At 36.5% G+C, this 20,006-nt stretch overlaps 1 protein-coding gene across 6 annotated transcripts in view; it reads left to right on the plus strand.

Moving 5' to 3' along the window:
* The first annotated feature begins 535 nt into the window (after nucleotides 1–535).
* LOC143234851 (luc7-like protein 3) overlaps nucleotides 536–20,006 on the plus strand; it is a 58,662-nt gene continuing 39,191 nt past the window's right edge. For 3 of the 6 annotated variants that reach the window (XM_076472526.1, XM_076472525.1, XM_076472527.1), the window contains exons 1-3: nucleotides 536–692; nucleotides 9,922–10,028; nucleotides 12,034–12,172. In XM_076472526.1, coding sequence (XP_076328641.1) covers nucleotides 570–692; nucleotides 9,922–10,028; nucleotides 12,034–12,172 — 369 coding nt within the window. In that variant the 5' untranslated portion in view covers nucleotides 536–569. The remainder of the gene's footprint in view (nucleotides 693–9,921; nucleotides 10,029–12,033; nucleotides 12,173–20,006) is intronic. The other 3 variants (XM_076472528.1, XM_076472529.1, XM_076472530.1) reach the window with 1 other exon arrangement.

The raw sequence follows: 20,006 nt of genomic DNA on the forward strand, positions 1-20,006 counted from the left end.
GTGTGTTTGGTGTGACGGTTTTCGAACCCGCGTCCTTCAAATTACGAGACGAGCATCCTAACCACCGGGCTATGCCAGGCCTTTGATGAATATTCCAAGTCATTACTACAAAGGCAGTACTGCCTGACGATCATTTTTTACCTTTAAAAGTGTAGATAACTATAATGTAATAATTGAAGTCCAGATTAAAACACAAATACAAATATAGCTGGTCAGATTATTTTTTACATTTTTCATATAACTCTAATAACTCTTAAATCTAAACATCATTAAGTTGATGAAATGCCTGTAAAATTGAAATAATTTATTTTTATTACATGAAAGTACTGACGTTAGTTTATCACTAATAATACTGCGTTCAAAAGCTATACTGTTGGAGAGTAATTACATTAAACTTCATCATTCCGTCTATGTAAATTAGCGCATGACATAAATATTTATAATTTCTATCACTGTTGTTATTATAGACATTTAAATTTTATGGGAAAAAAATTGTTCCAATTTCTTTAAACGCGTTCCTCGTGCGGCCTAGTGGTGTTTTTGGATTTGTGGAACAATCTAATTCCAAAATGGCGTTGGCTTCAGCTAAAGCTTTGTTAGATGAATTAATGGGGAGAGACCGCAATTTACCTCCTACAGAATCTAAAAGAGATTCGCAATGGAATAAAGATGCAAGTTGGAATAATCCAGAGGTAATTATTTTGTTATATCATAGGCTTATTATTAATTATTGATAATATTTATCACGCCATGGTCTCTTGCTCAATTTTGGTCATTCTTCAAATGTCAAACTATTTCGTGGCACAACCCTTTGCCTAGAAAACTAAATTTAGGAAAAAAAACACTATCGTGGCTACAAACTATAAATTAAAAAAATTGCGAGAAATTGTAATGTCAATATGAATGCTTTACTAAACTCTTAATTTTCAAGATGGATTGGAATAGAGTACATAATCAAAATTCACATTGCAAGTAAGCAGAAACGTTTGGAAGGAGACAGGCATTTTGCTCTTTTGGTGCAAGTTGTATGTTAGTTTTACGAAAACTTTTTCTTGGAGCGTGATTTTAAGACTTGTTACTAGACTTATTCTTGCAGCCATAACTTAGTTTCCACATATTTCAATAATAATAAGGAAAATTCTGATTTCCAGAAGTATTTGCATGTATTGATTTTCAAAAATGTTAGTTTCATTTATTTTTATCACGTAAAATGTAATAAAATATTGCCATTCATGAGATTGGCATGATGTCACTCTAATGATTTTGCTTTGTAACATGATTACTATCTTGACAAAAGAGTAAACAGTGGAGCAACTTGCTTAGTTACGGCTTCCAGATTCACGTCATAGATTTCCTTGAGAAAATTTAAGCAAAATCTTCATTTTGATTTATTCAGCCATACAAAACAGCTTTAGGATTTTGCATGGCTGAATAAATAAAAATAAAGTTTTTGCTTGAATTTTTTTTCAAGAAAATCTATGATATGAACTGGAAAAAGTTCTTTTTTTCTGGGTGAGTTGATATGGGATGACCCATAGGTCAACTTTCCTCTCATTTCCTGTGTTCCTTGGTTGTTAGTTGTTTATCAAATAGAAGGAAACTTCAAGCCTTTTTCACTTGTTGGTTGGTTTGGTGTTTTATGGTGCAAAACTACTAGGCTATCTATGTCAAACATCCAGTAAAAAGTTAAAATTAAAGTAAAATTATTAAAATTCATAAAAGGAAAGTAAGGTTAAAGAAGGCCAAGTTTAATTTTTGAATTAAAAACAACATTAAATCCAGTTTTTACATCTAGTCTACAGCAGTAAGAGAAAACTACAGTAATACAACTTTTGAAGAACTTTCTGTAGTCTAACTGTAATTATTATAACTCTGTAGGAAGACGAACAGGTAAATTCAATAACCACCGTTAGTCGCCTGAAGTTGGCCTTTCAAGTCCTGTTTTTGAGTTATTTGACATTACGGCCATTTTTTAATTTCAAATTGAACTAGATGGTCTTTGATTCTTAAAAGGGAATCACATTCAAAAAGGTCAATTCTATAAATTAAAAACTTAAATAGCATTAAAATGATTAATGGATTTAAAAAACTAAAAGCATTGAGAATTGTAACGACGGCGAGAAAGTAAAATGTGGCTTATTGTGACCTGAGTGTTACAAACAATGCATTGGTGTATCAGTTCCAGATAAACGATGGGGGAAAGAACTGTGACCAACATGTAGTCTAGTCAGAAGAACTATCTCTTTCAAATTCTAACGGAAGCAATAAGGAAAAAGTCCAGTAGAGGGTTTTATTTGGAAAAGCTTGTTTTCATGTTAATCACTCCATGTTGACTGCCAACTGGCATGCAGCTGAGTATTGAATATAGGACCGTAGTCCATGTATGGAACAGGTACAGTGGTGTTAATGCCAAAGGAGACAGATTTAGCTGTGGTGTCGACAAGCCCATTCCCACAAATATCAACATGGCCTAGTATCCAGAAAGACTGGATAGGAGTAGGTTTTGAAGAGAAATGGGCTAGTTGGTTTTGAATATCAGTGAGAACTAATGTGAAGTGATTCTAGGGCTAGTTGAGGATTAAGGGAGTCTGTATAAATAGTGCAGTTTAAGTACTGCTTAGCTTTTATGTGATCCAGGGCAAGATAAATGGCATACAGTTCAGCAGTGAACACAGAAACTGTAGAGGGGATTCTGTGAGCAACCACCAAACCACAAGAAATGATGGCAGAGCCTGCAGAGTCACCTGATTTCAAATCTTCTGTATAAACAGGAATGGAAGGACAGTTAAAAAGATGTTTAACAAATGATGGTATTTCCAATCGTGAGTGTCTGCTTTTCTCAGATGACTTAGAGAAAGGTTACATTTGGGGATGGTAATAAACCATGGTGGGATAGGCTGGCTAGTGGATACAGCAGTGTTTTATAAGGACAGATCCAATTCATCCAATTGCATCTGGATACAAAGGCCAAAAGAAACAATGGCAGATTGTCTGTCTTATATAAAGCATGGCGCACTTTGGAAGGAAAACTCATCTACAGGTGGGATGCTTTGGTAAGGAACGAAGTTCCGAAGCATACAGTAAAGACAGTTGCAAATGGTGGAGGTGCAAAGGAGGTTCATGAGACTATGTTCTGAACTGGGGAAGTGCAGAAAGACTCAATGCAGAGCGGAGGTCCCTGATGATGAATGGGGTCCAGTATCTTTATGGCTGAGGTGCTTTCAGAGCCATAGACCAGTGATCCATAGTCAAATTTTGATTGAATAAAAGCATGACATATCGTTAGCATAGAACATTTATCTGCTCCTCAAGTGGTGGAAGAGAGGACATGGAGGATGTTCAGTGCTCTTGTACATTTGACTTGTAGCTGCTTGATGTGTGGTATAAAGGTCAGCTTAAGTCAAAGATAAGCCCCACGAACTTAGTGACCACTGGCAACACAACTTCACAGATACGGAGTTCAGGATCAGGGTGAATACCCCGTTGGCAGCAAAAGTGCATGAAAACGGTTTTAGAGAAGAAGTTAAAACCATTTGTTGTGGTCTACTTCAGTAAACAATTGAGGGCAGTCTGTAGCTGCCACTCAGTATATCTCATGTTTGACTACTGATGTGAGATATGAAAGTCATCGATATAGAGTTCGTTTGCAACAGTGAGAGGAAGTTGTTCAGTGATGGCACTAATCTTCATACCAAAAAGTGTGATAATCGAAACACAGCCCTGAGGGATTTCAAGTTCCTGTAGAAAAGAACGGGAAAGTGTTGAACCCACAAAAACTTGGAATTGCTTGTTTATTAAAAAAAATTTAATAAAAATGGCCACATAACCCATATAAATAGAGGTCTTGCAAAATGCCATACCTCCATGTTGTATCATAAACCTTTTCAATGTCAAAGAATATTAATACGAGATGTTGTCATTTGGGAAAGGCTTCTTGGATATTTGAAGTCAAATCAAGTGGTCCATGATGGAGTGAGCGAGAGGATGTTGTTTGATTCAAGAAACCAAACAAGATGAGCATTAACCATCCTCTCTAAGGTCTTTACAGAGCTGCTCATCAAAGTAATTGGACGGTAGTTTGAAGGAATCTTGGGATTTTCCCCAGGCTTAGAGAAAGGTAGGAGAATAAATAGCCTGGCACCAGACATCAGGAAAACATTCTCCTGACAGATATGGTTAAAAACAATTAGAAGAATAGCAAGAGAAGCAGGAAATAGATGGTGCAGCATTTCATAGCGTACATCATCAGGTCCAACCAATGTACTGCCAGACTGATGAAGGGCCAGTTTGAGTTCCACCAGTGTAAAGGGATGGTTATTGTCAAAGATACAGTCAACTCAAAAGGAAAGAGGTGATCACTCTGCCCGAGTCTTGATGGCTAAGAAGGTGGAGGAAGAAGAAAAAGTTCTAGATACCTGGCAAAAGCTTTTACCTGGAGTATTGGCAATGATCCAGGTATCAGTTACTTTCTGGCCATCAGAGAGCAAGATTGAAAGGGGTACAGAGTTATATTGCCCACTGACATTTGAATGTCATATGACTTTCGAACTGGTGGTAAAAGATATGCTGATTGTGAACTTAATCCTTAGTCCTTCCAGCTTTGACATTTTACCCACTGACATTTGAATGTCATATGACTTTCAAACTGGTGGTAAAAGATATGCTGATTGTGAACTTAATCCTTAGTCCTTGCAGCTTTGACATTTTACCCACTGAGCACGTGCAAGGGCCTGCTGGAAAGCGATGTTGTGTGGGATACCTATAAAAAGTATCCCGGGACCATTTTTGAGCCTTCTGTGCCACGTGGCAGGCAGAATTCCACCATGGATGAGGATATTGTGGAAAATCTGTTGAGGTTTTATGAATACACTGATCAGCTGCTTGTATAATACAGTCGGTTACTACTACCATACAGTCGTCTATTGATGACTTACAGACAATGGTAGGTTCAAGTTCTGCAAAAGCAGTGAAAGAGGGTTAGTTGCTTGATCTAGCTTCCACTGAGGCAAGTGGGTTAGGTGGTATCGACCATGGCCAGTCTCTCTCAAATTATAGGAAAATGATCACTGCCTTGGGGGTTATTGTTAACCTTCCATGAAAAGTGGGAGAATAGTGAAGAGGAGCAAATTGAGAGATCAATAGCAGTGAAGGACTAGGTGCATGAAAATAAGTATAAGAACCACTATTGAAAAGAGAGAGGTTGTGATCAGAGATCATACGCTCTACAGAGCGACCCCTCTTATCAACATCAGTACTTCCCGAGAGGGGATAATGTCCATTAAAGTCCCCTAGGATTGAAAAGGTAGATAGCAACTTTTCAATGGGAGCGTTAAGGTCTGATTGATCATAGGTCTCTCCAGGCAACAGGTGGAGAGAACAAACAATGATGGTATGACCCAAGGAAACATGGATGGTTACCATCTCCAAAGGTGTGTTGAGTCGCAAAGAGAGGGTGGGCACATGCTGATCAACCAACATTGTCACCATGCGCTCATTCATCACACAGTCTATCATTCCTGTACAAAGAAAACTGCCAAAAGGTGACTGTATCAGCAGGTTTCAGAAATGTTTTCTGTAAGGAAAGGCACACAGGATGGTAGGAAGCAATCAGCCAGCGCTTTGTCATCCAGATTAGAACGTAAACCTCAACAGTTCTATTGTATCAAGGTGGCCGTTTTTTTTTATGTGTAGGCAAATTTGGTGGAGAGCTCTTCTGTTTGGCATTTTTTTCCTTTACTGTCTTTATTAGAGAGAGGTCTATTGACCTCCATGAATCCTGCCCTAGGTTAATTGGGCAGATTTTTGCTGTTGGAAGAGGATTTAAGCAACTGAGGATGTGAAGAAATGATTGTTTTGCATCATGGGGTGGGGGAAGATGTACCTGAGGAAATGCCCATACCTGGAACCAAAGGAAATGGATCTTGGGGCTTGCTGGAAGGTATGTTAGGGAGAGAGATGGGTGTTGACATTGATTCATCAGTTTTTTTAACCATGGAGGTCAAAAGATTTTTCATTTGGTCTGAGGACAATTCTTTTGGAGGCACAGAGAGATCCGTCTGCATTCCCACTGTAGTAGTGGAATGAAGTGCAGCAGCATATGTCAGAGATGAAGTGGTGTAGAGCATCTTTTGAGCTTCAGGGTAAGTAATGTTTTGAATTGTTTTCAAATGCTGCACCTCTTTTTGTTCCAACCATTTAGGGCTAAGAACAAAAGGAGAAAACCATTGCAATTAATGCAATGATGGTCCATTTCACACTCTTAAGCATCATGGTCCTTGCCATTGCAATGAGCACACATCAAGGAACCACGACATGACATCTTTGAGTGACTGCACCGTTAATACTGGTAACTTCGGAGAGGGCTTGGAATGTGTGGCTGTACTTTGCAATTAAGATAACCTGCCTTGATGGTGGTATGTGGACATGGTGATGTGAATGTTAGAATGAGGACACTGGTCAGCATTGTAATTCCATCTTTACAGGTGGAGATATGCCTCACTGCAGAAACTCCTTGGGTGGAGAAACCAGTGAGAATTTCTGATTCAGGGATGTTCTTCAAATCCCTCTCAACAATAACTCCTCGTGATGAATTCAAAGTAGCATGAGGTGTAACCTCAATAGGTGTATCCCCAATTGCCTTTGAATGCAAGAGGAGTTTATTGTGTTGAGATGTGGATGTTTCCACCAATATGTCACCAGATTACAGCTTCTTTACTGACTTTGGAGAGCCAGCAAGACCCTCTAGTCCAGGGATTCCCAACCTTTTTGCACTTGCGACATGAAAATGTAATTGATGAAATAAAATTAATGTTATCCCAAGCTACTTCTAACAAGGCTACGCGACTCCCCTGCCAAGGCTTTGCAACCCCCCAGAGGGGTCGCAACCCACCGGTTGGGAACCCCTGCTCTAGTCCCTTATGAAGGAAAAAAGGGAGACATTTGCCCTAAAGGTTTGTCTGAAAGTAATGCAGTATATAAGAAAATGAGGTACAACAGGTGGTACAGATGTTGAAGATTGCTGCTCAGAATCTTCGAAATGTGGTCGCTTACCTATGGACTGTTTTTGCACTATTTTATTTAAGTTTTTATTTGGAGGATCCATAATGAAAAAAACTCAATATTTCTGTACTCACTGACCCCACCCACCATGGAGCCCTATGAGAGGACACACTACAATGTCAAACAAGGACACTGCAGCAATGCCAGTGTTTTGTGAGCACTATACCCAAACATCAGCATCGGATAAAATGTCCACAACACCTGTTGAGAGTATCTAACACTGGTAATTGGTTGACCCTAGCCCAAGTGGACCAGTTGATTGACGCTAGGGGGCTACCCCAATGCTGCCCATCTACAGGAATTGAAGGCCAAAGTGATGTGTTAGGGTTGGACCCCTCAGTCACCAGGATCCTTTTCTCCCCTACATGGGTCACCAAACATGGCAAACATGTGAGTGGATGTTTAGATCTCAGAGGAGGTAAACTGAAAGAACAGAACCTTCCCTTGAAGGTCTCCTCACCAAGTAGAGGGAACCACTCCAAAGGGTTTTAACTTGTTATTGGTGCAATTGGGTACACAACTACTGCACCATATATGCAGATATGTAAGAACAAAAGATCACACAAATGGTCTGTGTATGTGGATATTGCATTGTGGGAAGGCAAAGTTCCTGGATGCCTGACTTTGAGAATTCTATGAATTTTTTGAGTTACAAAATATTGTCCTCAGTGCTTTGAACTACACATTTTTCATGATCTAATTGGTTGTGAACAACACTTGGAGAAATCCTGCCCTAATACGACTCTTACTATTAGTAGAAGGTAGTGTCTATGAAATTTACCATGACATGTTTGTTACGTTTGCAAGTTATATCACACGTCAAGGTTGAAGTTAAAATGAATTTTAAACACATGCCCTTTTATGCCAATGACATTTTTTTATAAAATCTGTATTAAAATATTAAGCCTTTTATTTTATAATTGCTTAGTTTATCTCAAAAATGTTTTTGTATTTTTATTACTATTTACCTTATAAATGCAACATAAAATACTAAGTATTGTTCAACATTGCTCTTTTATTATCTTTAAACCAAATGCAACAGTAGGAAAGAATTGGTAATGTGTACTTGTTTAAGATTGCAATCGATTGATTAAGAACTATTCATAATACTTTTACCCCATTTGCTACCATGTTTCATACTAGTGGGTTACAACTGACTTTCAGTTATGGACCATGTGACATACCAGTGGGTCACAGACAGTTATGTTTGAAACACAAATTTATCTTGTGGTGTATAAGTTTAAGACTCTTTGGCACTTCTTGAATGTTTAATTTTTTTAAATTTAAATTTTGCAGCAACAAACATGTTAATGATAGGTTTCATAATGTGAAATGTACTGTTAAGGAGGTATGAATGATTTGTTTTCTATTGGAATTTGTGTTACTAATGGTTTATAAATTGCACAAATATACTGATACTGAATGCTGTATATCCAGGCTTTATTATTTTGAACAGTCTTGTAATCACCACATAATCACAAAGCTATACATACATGTACAGTGAATTGTGGTATCTTCATGAAATTTCACAAGCTTTTAATAAATGTTAAGTCTGTCATACACACAAAATATCAAATTTTTAAGTATATTTTACCAGCAATTTGTTTTTGATTTTTGAACCTTTACTGATTCTAGTCTGAATGCAAAGTGATTTTCATGTTAAGAATAAAAATGGTGATTTTATCTTAGTTATCATAAAACCTCTTAAATGACTATAAAAATTTTAAGGTAAAAGCATATTCTGTCTGTTATTTTCACTGCCTTAACACTAAATGTAGCTTAATCATCAATGTATAGTGATGATAAGTTGTGAAATTTTTAAATAAAATGAATATATATTTTTCCATTTTTGAATTAATTATTTGTCATCATATCGTAAATTTCTTTTATTCCATTTTAATTTTTAATGTTACTGCCTTTTTAACATGTCTTTTTATGCCTGAAAAAGGGACACATTATGTTAGCAGTTTTCCATATATTTCCACACTTGTGCATATAGTTGTGGTTTATAGTTCTCATAATTACCTAATATTAATGCATTTTCTTAAGTTTTTGTCAATTGAAAAATGAATTTATCCTTTCCAATATGCATTTCAAAATAAAAATAGTACATGTATATCTCTAAAGTAAAATATCCAAAAACTATATATGTAAAAACAGCTGGTATGGGTTGAGATAATTTTTTTTGTAGAGGGGTGAACAATGTTTTGACCTTCTTCAGTCATCGCCAGGTTCACAACAAAAGGAGGAGGTAACTGACCAATAGCTGACCACATGTTGGAAGGGGGTTGTGTAATTGGGTGTAGGAATGTACAGGGCATGCTTAGATATTTGATTATATTTATTAATATAAGTATAAAGGTGCTCCATTGTATTGGTTTATTTTGGGCTTGAGTTGCTGTATAAGTAAGGCTTTCTTAATTTTGCATTTTTTTATGTTTATTTATTTAGTATTTGGGTGTTTTCTGTGGTTATGTTGTGTTTGTTTGATTTGCAGTGTTTGAAAACGTGTGAAGGTGACACAGAACACAAAAAGTCACCTTCAGTCAAGAGTGGTCATTACCTTTATGCTTACCTTCCTTATATGACTTCTCCCAAAAGTTCCATTCCTCATCCAACCACTGTGTCTTGTATTCCTGGTGTATTTATATTGATCGGAACAGCCATGGTTCCCACTACTCCAACTTTTACTTGTATAATTTCTACTACCTATCAGTGTTACCGTCCTTCATTTTTACTGCAGTTTTACTGTAGCTAGAACTTTAATTCTTACTTATGAACAAATAATTGTCTGTTCATTGTAATTGTGTGTATACATTTGTTTTTTTAACAGTTAACTCCCTCTTTTTTTGTGTGGTGTAGGTGTGCAAGTATTTTCTTGTGAAGTTTTGCCCTAATGAGCTGTTTGTTAATACCAAAGCAGATCTAGGAATTTGTAGCAAAATTCATGATGAGAGGATAAGGAAAGAGTAAGTTTTGGTTTTATTTGATTTAAATGTGTGTGTTTGTTGTATATTTGGTACAATATTTATCTTTGATACCACAAAATTTACAATACAGTAGCTACATTAATTAAAATATAGTTATTTTGCTGATAAAATTCCTTCAGGACTGAAAAAAAGAATTGTCAGTTGCAAGGACTGAAATATTTTTTTGGCTTGTACTCGTATAGTATGCATATTTTCTTTTTAACAATAAGAAGTGATTTAAAAATGGAGATTTTGTAACCTGCTGTATAAGTGCTTTGTCATTTTGACCAGTCTTTCAACAACTATATAACCATAAAAATATACATTATAATTTTTAACATATCAAATTTATCTTCATGAAAGTTTGCATGCTTTCAGTAAAGATTACACAACTTTTGTACAAAACAAAATCATTTCTTTAATTAAGTATTTTTAGTAAAGAGTAGTTTGTCAATTTATGTAGTCCATCTGATTCAGTCTGACTATTCTGAGTGAAAGGTGATTTTTATGTTGAGATTGAAAATACTTTTTTCATCCTTATGTTTTTCAGACTTATCAGCACAATCATTAGAATGTTTTAAATGAATGTTAGAAGTTTTGGTTTTTTAATAGGACTTTGTTTTATCTGTTTTCTTTACTCTAACACTGTGGGCTTCTTAACTTTGAACCAGAACAGAAAGATACCAAATAAGTCTTAATTCCATGTATTTTTTATTTGTAGAGTTGACTGTTGATCATAACAAATAATTAAAACTATTTATATTGAACAGCCTCAGGCTCATAACGGTATAAATTTGTTTTATTGCTCTGTAAACCGTGTCCAGCTACTACACTTGCATAACAAACTAGAAATCACTTGACAAATGCATAGCTGAAGTTACAGTATAATATTTCATAGCACACAAGATTCTCACATATATACATATATATTGGGCACAATTTCTTCATTCGTGATGACTGTTACTTTATTATGAACAGTTAAAAGGATGTATTTTTAGATATGTTTTTGGAAAGCTTACTAAATTACAATAGTTTTGGGACTTTTTGTTCTAGTGATTGATATATATACACATTTGAAAGCTACATGAATTTTATTTGAACAACTAACTTAGTGAGAAAAAGTGACATCTAGCACAGTTAGACCAGTGAGTATTAGAGAGAGAGAGAGAGAGAGAGAGATAAAAAGGGGATTAACTTCAGAAGTTGTAGCAATTATATGAATGTAATATAAATAATTTAAGATGAAGATGGCCTCAATAGCTTTTCCATAACTCCAATGAACTTGTTCTGTTTTTGATACATGTCAAATTAACTCTTAGTTCAATATTATGTATTCATTCTGCTTGTACACAGCTTAGGAGTATGGGAGCTCAACTCGCATAATGCAGTAGTTAGTACTATTTGCCCTGGTTCATTATTATGTATTCATTCTGCTTGCATGCAGATTAATATGGAAGTGGGGTTTAATAGCCTTTAGTAAATAATTAATTACAGTGGTGCCTATTTGTTTTTACTTTGTTTAGACTAAATAGCAGTTTATCTGTAACTTAATATATTGCTTACTTAATGGACTGCAACTCCTTGAAACAAGAGGATGATGTTTTGGCTTCTATATTGAGGCCTTCAAGTTACTGTAGATACTTTTATGTGTGCTGTGAAGGTAAGTGCAGCTGTGTAGGTTGAGAGGATTTGGTGACTGACAACAGGCAATCATTATAATACAGTATTTGCTGTAACCTTGTAGGCAGTAATCAATTTTTAAATATTCAATAAATGCATGTGGGCACGAGCGCACCCACACACGTTTCATATACGCTAATTGGTTTTAAATGTAACAGATATACTATGAAATGCAAATATATGTTTGGAAGCTGTGAAAATTAACATTTTTCTTTTTATTATCATTCATTGGATATTAATGCAGTAATGAATTTTTGGTTGTAATTACAATACTGGTATTGTGGACCAGTTTATAAAACACTTTTAATGTATAATTTTTCATTAGATACGAGCAGAGTGATCGTTTCCAAAAGATGGGATATGAAGATGATTTTATCAAATTTTGCCAAGGAATGCTTTCTGATGTGGAACGAAGGATCCAGCGAGCAAGAAAACGGTTAGCTTTGGGACACCAGGAAAGTGGGGTGAGCCACATCAATAAGTCTTTTTGTACTGAGAAAATTTATTTTAACCCTTAAACAGTGGGAATGTTGTAGCTCACCAAATACATAAAAAAAATTGTGAAAAAAAAATCATAAACATATTCGTTAGCATTTCTATTATGAATTTTAAACAAAATATGAAAGAAAATGAAAAAAAAAAGGGGTCGGTGGGCACAATAATATTTTTTCTTTTATTATAGATCCTTCAAATAAAAATTTAAATAAAATATTGGAATAACAATCCCTAGGTAAATGACCATGTCTTAAAGATTCTGAGCAGCAATCTTCAATATCTGTAACACCTGTAACTGATTTTCTTTCAGACAAACCTTTAGGGCAAATATCTCCCTTTTTTATTCAGAAGGGACTAGAGGGACTTGCTGACTCTCCTAAGTCAGTCAAAAAGTGGCAATACACACTCTTGGAGGCCGTAACTGTCCGTATTTTCTTGAGTTGTACCATTATTGTTTGTTCTCTACCTGTCTTCTGAAGAGATCTATGATCAATCAGACCTTGAAGCTTTTGTTGAACACTTGCTATCTCCCTTTTTAATCCTTTGGGACTGTAATGGACATAATCCCCTCTGTGGAGGTGCTGATATTGATTTGAGGGGTCACTCCGTGGAGCATATGCTCTCAGATCACAACTTTTTTCTCTTCAGTAGTGGTTTTCACACTTATTTTCGTGCACCTAGTCAGTCTTTTACTGCTGTTGATTTCTCAGTTTGCTCCCCTTCACTATTTTCCCACTTTTCATTGAGGGTTGACAATAGCCCACGAGGCAGTGGTCATTTTTCCTATAATTTTGAGAGAGACAGACCATGGTAGATGCTACCTAACCTGCATGCCTTGGTAGAAACTGGATCAAGCCAACTGGCATCTTTCACTGTTCTCGTGGAACTTGATCCTGCCCTTGATAAACAACTGCGTGGCAGCAATATTTGACAGTATTATGTAGGCAGCTGCTCAGTGTATTCCTAAAACCTCAAGTTTTTCCACAATATCCTTGTTTGTGGTGGAATCCTGCCTGCCAGATGTCACAGAAATCTAAAAAAATTGGCCTGTGATACCTATCATGTGTATTCCACACTCTCAGATTGCATTGCTTTCCAGCAGGCAAGACATCGAAGCCAAAAGGAATCTTGGATTAAGTTCACAACCAGCATTTCTTCTAACACCAGTTCCAAATTCATGTGGAACAATATTTGAAAGGTAGGTGGGCAGTATAATTCTGTCCCCCTTTCAATCTTGCTCTCTGATGCCTAGGAAATAGCTGATGCCTAGAACATTGCTGATACTTTCAGTGAAAGCTTCTGCCAGGTATCTAGCACTTCTGCTTCATTCTTCATCTTCTTAGCTATCAAGACTGGCAGAGCAGTCACCTATTTCCTTTCAGACTGATCGTCTCTTTGACTATAATCACCCCTTTACACTAGTGTACCTCAAACTGGCCCTTCATCGGTCTGGCAGTACATCAGTCGGACTTGATGATATACACTACGAGATGTTGTGCCAACTATCTCATGCTCTTCTTGCTATTCTTTTGGTTGTTTTTAACCAGATCTGGCAGGAGAATATTTTTGCTAATGCATGGTGCCAGGCTGTTGTTCTACCTTCTCTAAAGCTGGGAGGGATTCTGAGATTTCTTCAAATGACCTTCCAATTGCTTTGACGAGCTGTGTCTGTAAGACCTTAGAGAGAATGGTTAATGTTCATCTTGTTTGGTTCTTTGAATGAAGCAACCTCTTCTCGCCCACCCAGTGTGGGTTCTGACAACAGCACTCCATCATGAACCACCTGATTTGACATGAAACGTCAATCAGAGAAGCCTTTCTCAAATGACAACATCTTGTATCAATATTCTTTGACATTGAGAAGGCTTATGATACTATGTGAAGGTATGGCATTTTGCGAGGTCACTTATATGGGTTTGTGGCTATTTGCCCATTTTTTATAAAAAAATTTTTAATGGACAGGAGATTCCAAGTTTGTGTGGGTTTAACACTTTCCCGTTCTTTTCTACAGGAACTTGCAGTCCCTCAGGGCTGTGTTTTGAGTGTCACACTTTTCAGTATAAAGAGTAATGCCATCATTGAACAACTCCCTCTCACAGTCAACGACTTTTACATCTCATGTCAGTCGTCAAATGTGAGGTATATTGAGCAGCAGCTACAGACTGCCCTCAATTGTTTACTGAAGTGGACCACAGCGAACGGCTTTTAACTTTTCTCTCTCTGGAATCATTTGCATGCACTTTTGCAGCCAATGGGGTGTTTACCCCAATCCTTAACTCTGTGTCGGTAAATTTGTGCTTTCTGTGGTCCTTGAAAGAAAATTCTTGTGGGTTATCTTTGACCATAAGCTGACCTTTATACCACATATCAGGCAGCTAGGGGACAAACATACAAGAGCACTGAACATTCTCCTTCATATCTCTTCCATGTGGGGAGCAGATTGATGTTCTTTGCTAAAGACACATTGTCCTCTTATTCAATCAAAACTAGACTATGGCTCTGCCAGGACCTTGGCCTTAAAGATGCTGGACGCTGTTCATCATCAGGGACTTTGGCTCTGCACCGGGGCTTTCTGCACTTTCTCAATCCAGAGCTTGTACGTAGTCTCATGAGCATCTTCTACATCTCCGCTGTTTGTGACTGTATTTACTGTATGCTTTGAAACTTCAATTTTTCTACAGCATCCAACCTGGGAATGTGTTTTCCTTCCCAAGCAGGCCATGCTTTATTTAGAATGGACGATCTGCCATTGTTTCTTTTGGCCTTTGCTTCCAGGTGCAATTGGATGAATTGGGTCTGTCCTTGAAAAATATTGCTGTATCCACTGGTCAGCCTATCCCACCATGGCTTTTTACAGTCCCCAAATGTGACCTATCTTTAAGCCATCTGAGAAAAGCAGACACTTCTGATTGGAAAGACTGTTATTTGCTGAACATCTTTTGAACCATCCTTCCATTCCTTTTTATACGGATGATTCAAAATCAGGTGTCTCTGTGGGCTCTGCCATGATTTGTTGTGGTTCAGTGGTTGCTCATTGAATCCCCTCTTCAGCTTCTGTGTTCACTGCTGAACTGTTCACCATTTCTCTTGTCCTGGATCATGTAGAAGCTAAGCAGTACTCAAATTGCACTATTTCTATTGGCCGTGGAATCACTTCATGTTCTTGCTGATATACAAAACCGATGGGCCCATTTCTCTTTAATATTTTTTTCCTTCCAGTTTTTCTAGATACCAGGCCACGTTGGTATTTGCAGGAAAGAGCTTGCCAACACTGCAGCTAAGTCTGTCTGCTCTGGTGCTATCACTGCTGTGCTTGTTCCATACATGAACTGTGGTCCTGTATTCAAGACTAAGCTTCGTGTCAGTTGGCAAGCAACTTGATTTGAGCAACATGAAAACAAGCTTTTCCAGATAAATCCCTCTATTGGACTTTGGCGATCTTCTTTCCATAAGGATTGGAAAGGGTAAGTTGTCCTAACTAGACTCTGCCTTGATCACAGTTCTTTAACTCATTGTTTTCTTTTATCTGGGACTGATGCACCAATGTTTGGTTTGTGTGATACTCGGGTCTCACAAGCCCACATTTTACTCTCAAGCTGTGGTTACGACTCTGAATGATAGTGCTATTGGAGTTTTAAATGCTATTTAAGTTTTAGTTCATAAACTAGACTGTTTTTAACATGATTCCTTTTTACGAATTTAAGTAAAATTCATTCAGTATGAAATTAGAAAGTAACCGTGATGTCAAATAACTCGAAACTAAAACTGTCAAATAACTCGAAACTAGGACTGGAAAGACCAACCTCAGGTGACTAATTCTATGTTTGAACTTACCTGTTAGCCATCCAGGTGAGTTATTATAATTAAAATTATGCTACAGAAATCTTTTAAAACTTGTGTTAATTTACTTTCTCTCTTACTGCTGTAAACTAGATTTAAAAATTGGATTTAATAGTATTTAAGTTTTTATTCAAAAAGTTTATTTTTTTGTTTTATCTTGATTCCTTTTGATGAATTTTAATAATTTTACTTTACTTTTAATTTTTATACTGGTTGTTTGACCCAGAAAGCCTAGTTGCTTTGCTTCATAAAATGCCAAACAACCAATCAACATTCTCTATACCAGGTAGTCACCTTCTTTCACTTTTGTTGTATGCATACATATGCAATATTGTCCATGATTTCTAGCTCCTGAGGATGGAATGCTTTCCAAAATGTGCATAGAAAATGCTTCTTTTCCAATAAGACTATCAGGAAGAGTAAAGCTCTCTTCTTGGGAAAGGTCTTGTCACCCTTTGATACCTTGATTTTTTGATAATTTACCTTGATAATTGGTAAATTACATTATAACTAAACTGTCTCAGTGATGGCTTCTTGCCACTTTTTACTAGATACGTGTTATAAGAATTCAAAATTAAAATATCAGTGAGGTGAAAAAAGATCTTCACACATTTATGAATGCAATCAATTTGTCCAATTTCCATGTCACTTTTGTCAACTAGCCTCATGTTGATATTATAATCTAAAACTGTATTGGGTTTGGTTATTGGGTTGTTTTGTAATAATCTTTTCTACTGTATTTAATTTCACTTTTATGTTCTGTTCCAAACAAAGTAACATGATGTTTGTCTTTCCATTGAAGTGCTAAAATATTCCTTGCTTCTCAGTTTCAACATCTCCCTTATTCAGAGATGCAAATTTGAGCATGTTCTTCAGATTAGTTGTAACTGTTCCTCTAAAACCAGTCTTATTTTCAAAGAGAAAGTTGCATAATTTCAAACTTGTAGAATAATATGTGACCTTTTTCCAAGGTAGTTTTTCATCAGTTGCTTGACAACTGATCCTTTTAATAATATACAGAAACATATTTGAGAACAAGGTGTTAAGTCATAAAAAATGTATGTACATGTTAATCCTTTTGCATTGGGTTGGTCAAAGTGCTCAATGCCACAAACTTTTACAGACTTATATTTAAAAGTTAAACAAATTTACTGTCAATTTATATAAATAAACCTGGCATTAAAACATAATTAATAAATAGTTTTAATATAGTGTATATTTTAAGAGTTTTTACTTTTATCAGGAAATATTTAAAAAATTGTTAATCAGTATTTTAACATTTACTTTTGTGGTTTCTTTTTCTCTAATATATTTACTCTCCTCTGAGAAGTAGGGAACTTTGTGTAAGTTACTCAGGCAAAGCAAAATTTTTATAGTTTTAATATTTATGGAGGCAAACTAGAAAATCAAACCAACTTGCTGTGCTCTCTTGTCAAATTCTGTTAAATTGCCAATAGCTTACTCTGACATTTAATATTATATTGTACCCAATAGAAAGCCAAAATTTCAATCTTTTAAAAGACTTATTATCTTGTTTTCTGTACAGAGAATTATCCACTTTGCTTCCAGCTCAAACTATATTCCTACTGGAAATACATTATTGAGCTTAGCTGAATTTTTAATGGCCCTTATTGTTTTTAAAACAAACAACAAAAATTATGATATTTGTAGAACATTGCTTGCTATTATTCTGTGGCCATAGATGCACTATCTAACAAAATAAAAAATTTAGTGTTGTAGTGCCATTGATATTAAAAAAAAATTTGGGTCAAATTTTGTCATCACCATAAGAAATGAAAACCTGGATAAGTACTATGCTTCTTGTTTTTCATTTGTATTCTTTATTTATTACAAAAATTACTAAAATGGAAAATTAGAATCATATCAGATAAGACTGGAATAGGTAATATAAGAAAATTAAAAAATAATAAATAAATTTTCATGAGATATGCTTGCCAGTAGATTACAGCTTTATGCAGTCCAATAGGGTAAAGTTAGCTGCATGTTCATCAAGTGACTTGTGTGGTAGGATTATTTATCACAAACTGTTCAAAATGCAATAAAACAATAACATTTAAATAGAAAGATGTACCATTAAAGGCTTTAAACCATTTGGAATAAATGTAATTTCCTGTTGCAAGTAGAAGTCATTCTAGAAAGAAAATAATGGGTCATTTAGATTGTTTTCTTTCTTTTTAGTGGTTATGAGGTCGGTCAAGTTGGCTAAAGGCATATAGTTAGGGTAGAGAAAATAACAGATAAAATATAAAATTTTTTATTTAAGAAGTGACAATTTATATTCACAAAATTTTAGAGATTATGCAAATGAAATTTGAAATTTTCAGATTAAGAAAAGTGTTTTTAATCATAAGTAACTTTGCACTCAAAACAGTCCAGTACCTTGACTGCACCCCTCGGTGTGGATTCCTGTACACGGTGAGGAGACCTTCCAGGGAAGGTTCTGTTCTTTCAGTTTACCTCCTCTGAGATTGAAACATCCACCCATGTGTTTGCCGTGCTTGACAACCCTTGAAAGGGAGGAGAGGATTCTAGTGGTTGAGGGGTCCAACACTAACACACCACCTTGGCTTTGAATTCTTGTGAAACGGACCCTTATTGCATCAATTGCAATGGCTCTCACCCGTCCAACTTTTGTTCTTGCCTTAAATAGTTGGAAGAAAAAGAGGTACAGCATTTGAAAATGATTCATAACGTTACTTATCCTGAGGCTCAAATTTTTGTCATGTCAGACATATACTGTTGTCGTTCATTCCACAACTAAAGTGGGAGTGCAGACAGATTTCTCTGTGCCTCAAAAAAAAAAAAATTCTGACAACAAATGAAAAGACTTTTGACCTTTATGGTTAAAAAAAGTTGATGAATCATTTTCAACACTCATCTTTGTCCCTTACTTACATTCCAACAAATCCCAAGACCCACTTTCTTTGGTTTTGAGTACAGGCATGCCCTCGGATGCATCTTCTTCTCCCACCCCAAGATGCAAAACGATCATTCGTTCATGTCCCGAGTCACTGCAATTCTCTTCCAACAGCAAAGATCTGCCCAATTGACCCAGGGCAGGATCCATGGAGGTCAGTAAACCTCCCTTGAATAAGGACAGTAAGGAAAAAAGACGTGGTCGTAAACAGAAGGGTTCTCCAGCCACTTCGCCTACCCATCATTAAAAATGGCCACCTTGATACAATGGAACTGTTGAGGATTACGTTCTAATCTGGATGATATCAAAACACTGATCGCTTCCTACCATCCTGTATGTCTTTCCTTACAAGAAACATTTCTGAAACCTGCTGATACAATCACCATTCGGTAGTTTTCTCTGTACAGAAATGACAGGCTGTGTGATGGACAAGTACATGGAGGGGTGGCACTATTTCTTGATCAGCATGTGCCCATCCTGTCTTTGTCACTCAACACACCCTTAGAGGCCGTAGCCATCCGTGTTTCCTTGGGTCATATCATCACTGTTTGTTCTCTCTACCTGTCCCCTGGAGAGACATATGATCAATCAGACCTTGATGCTCTCGTTGAACAGTTGCCATCTCCCTTTTCATCCTGGGGGACTTTAATGGACATCATCCCCTCTGTGGTAGTGCTGGTATTGATAGGAGGGGTCATTCTGTAGAGTGTATGCTCTCTGATCACAACATTTCTCTTTTCAGTACTGGTTCTTCTACTTATTTCCATGCACCTAGTCAGTCCTTTAGTGCTATTGACCTCTCAATTGGCTCCTCTTCATTATTCTCCCATTTTTCATAGAGGGTTGACAGTAATCCATGAGGCAGTGATCATGTTCCTATAATTTTGAGAGAGATTGGCCGTAGTCAATGCCACCCAACCTGTGTGCCTCGGTGGAAGCTGGATCAGGCAAACTGGCCCTCTTTCACTGTTTTCGTGGAACTTGATCCTGCCCTTGATAAACAACTGCGTGGCAGCAATATTTGA

The sequence above is a fragment of the Tachypleus tridentatus genome, chromosome 12 (assembly GCF_004210375.1).
Source record: "Tachypleus tridentatus isolate NWPU-2018 chromosome 12, ASM421037v1, whole genome shotgun sequence".
Lineage (NCBI taxonomy): Eukaryota > Metazoa > Arthropoda > Merostomata > Xiphosura > Limulidae > Tachypleus > Tachypleus tridentatus.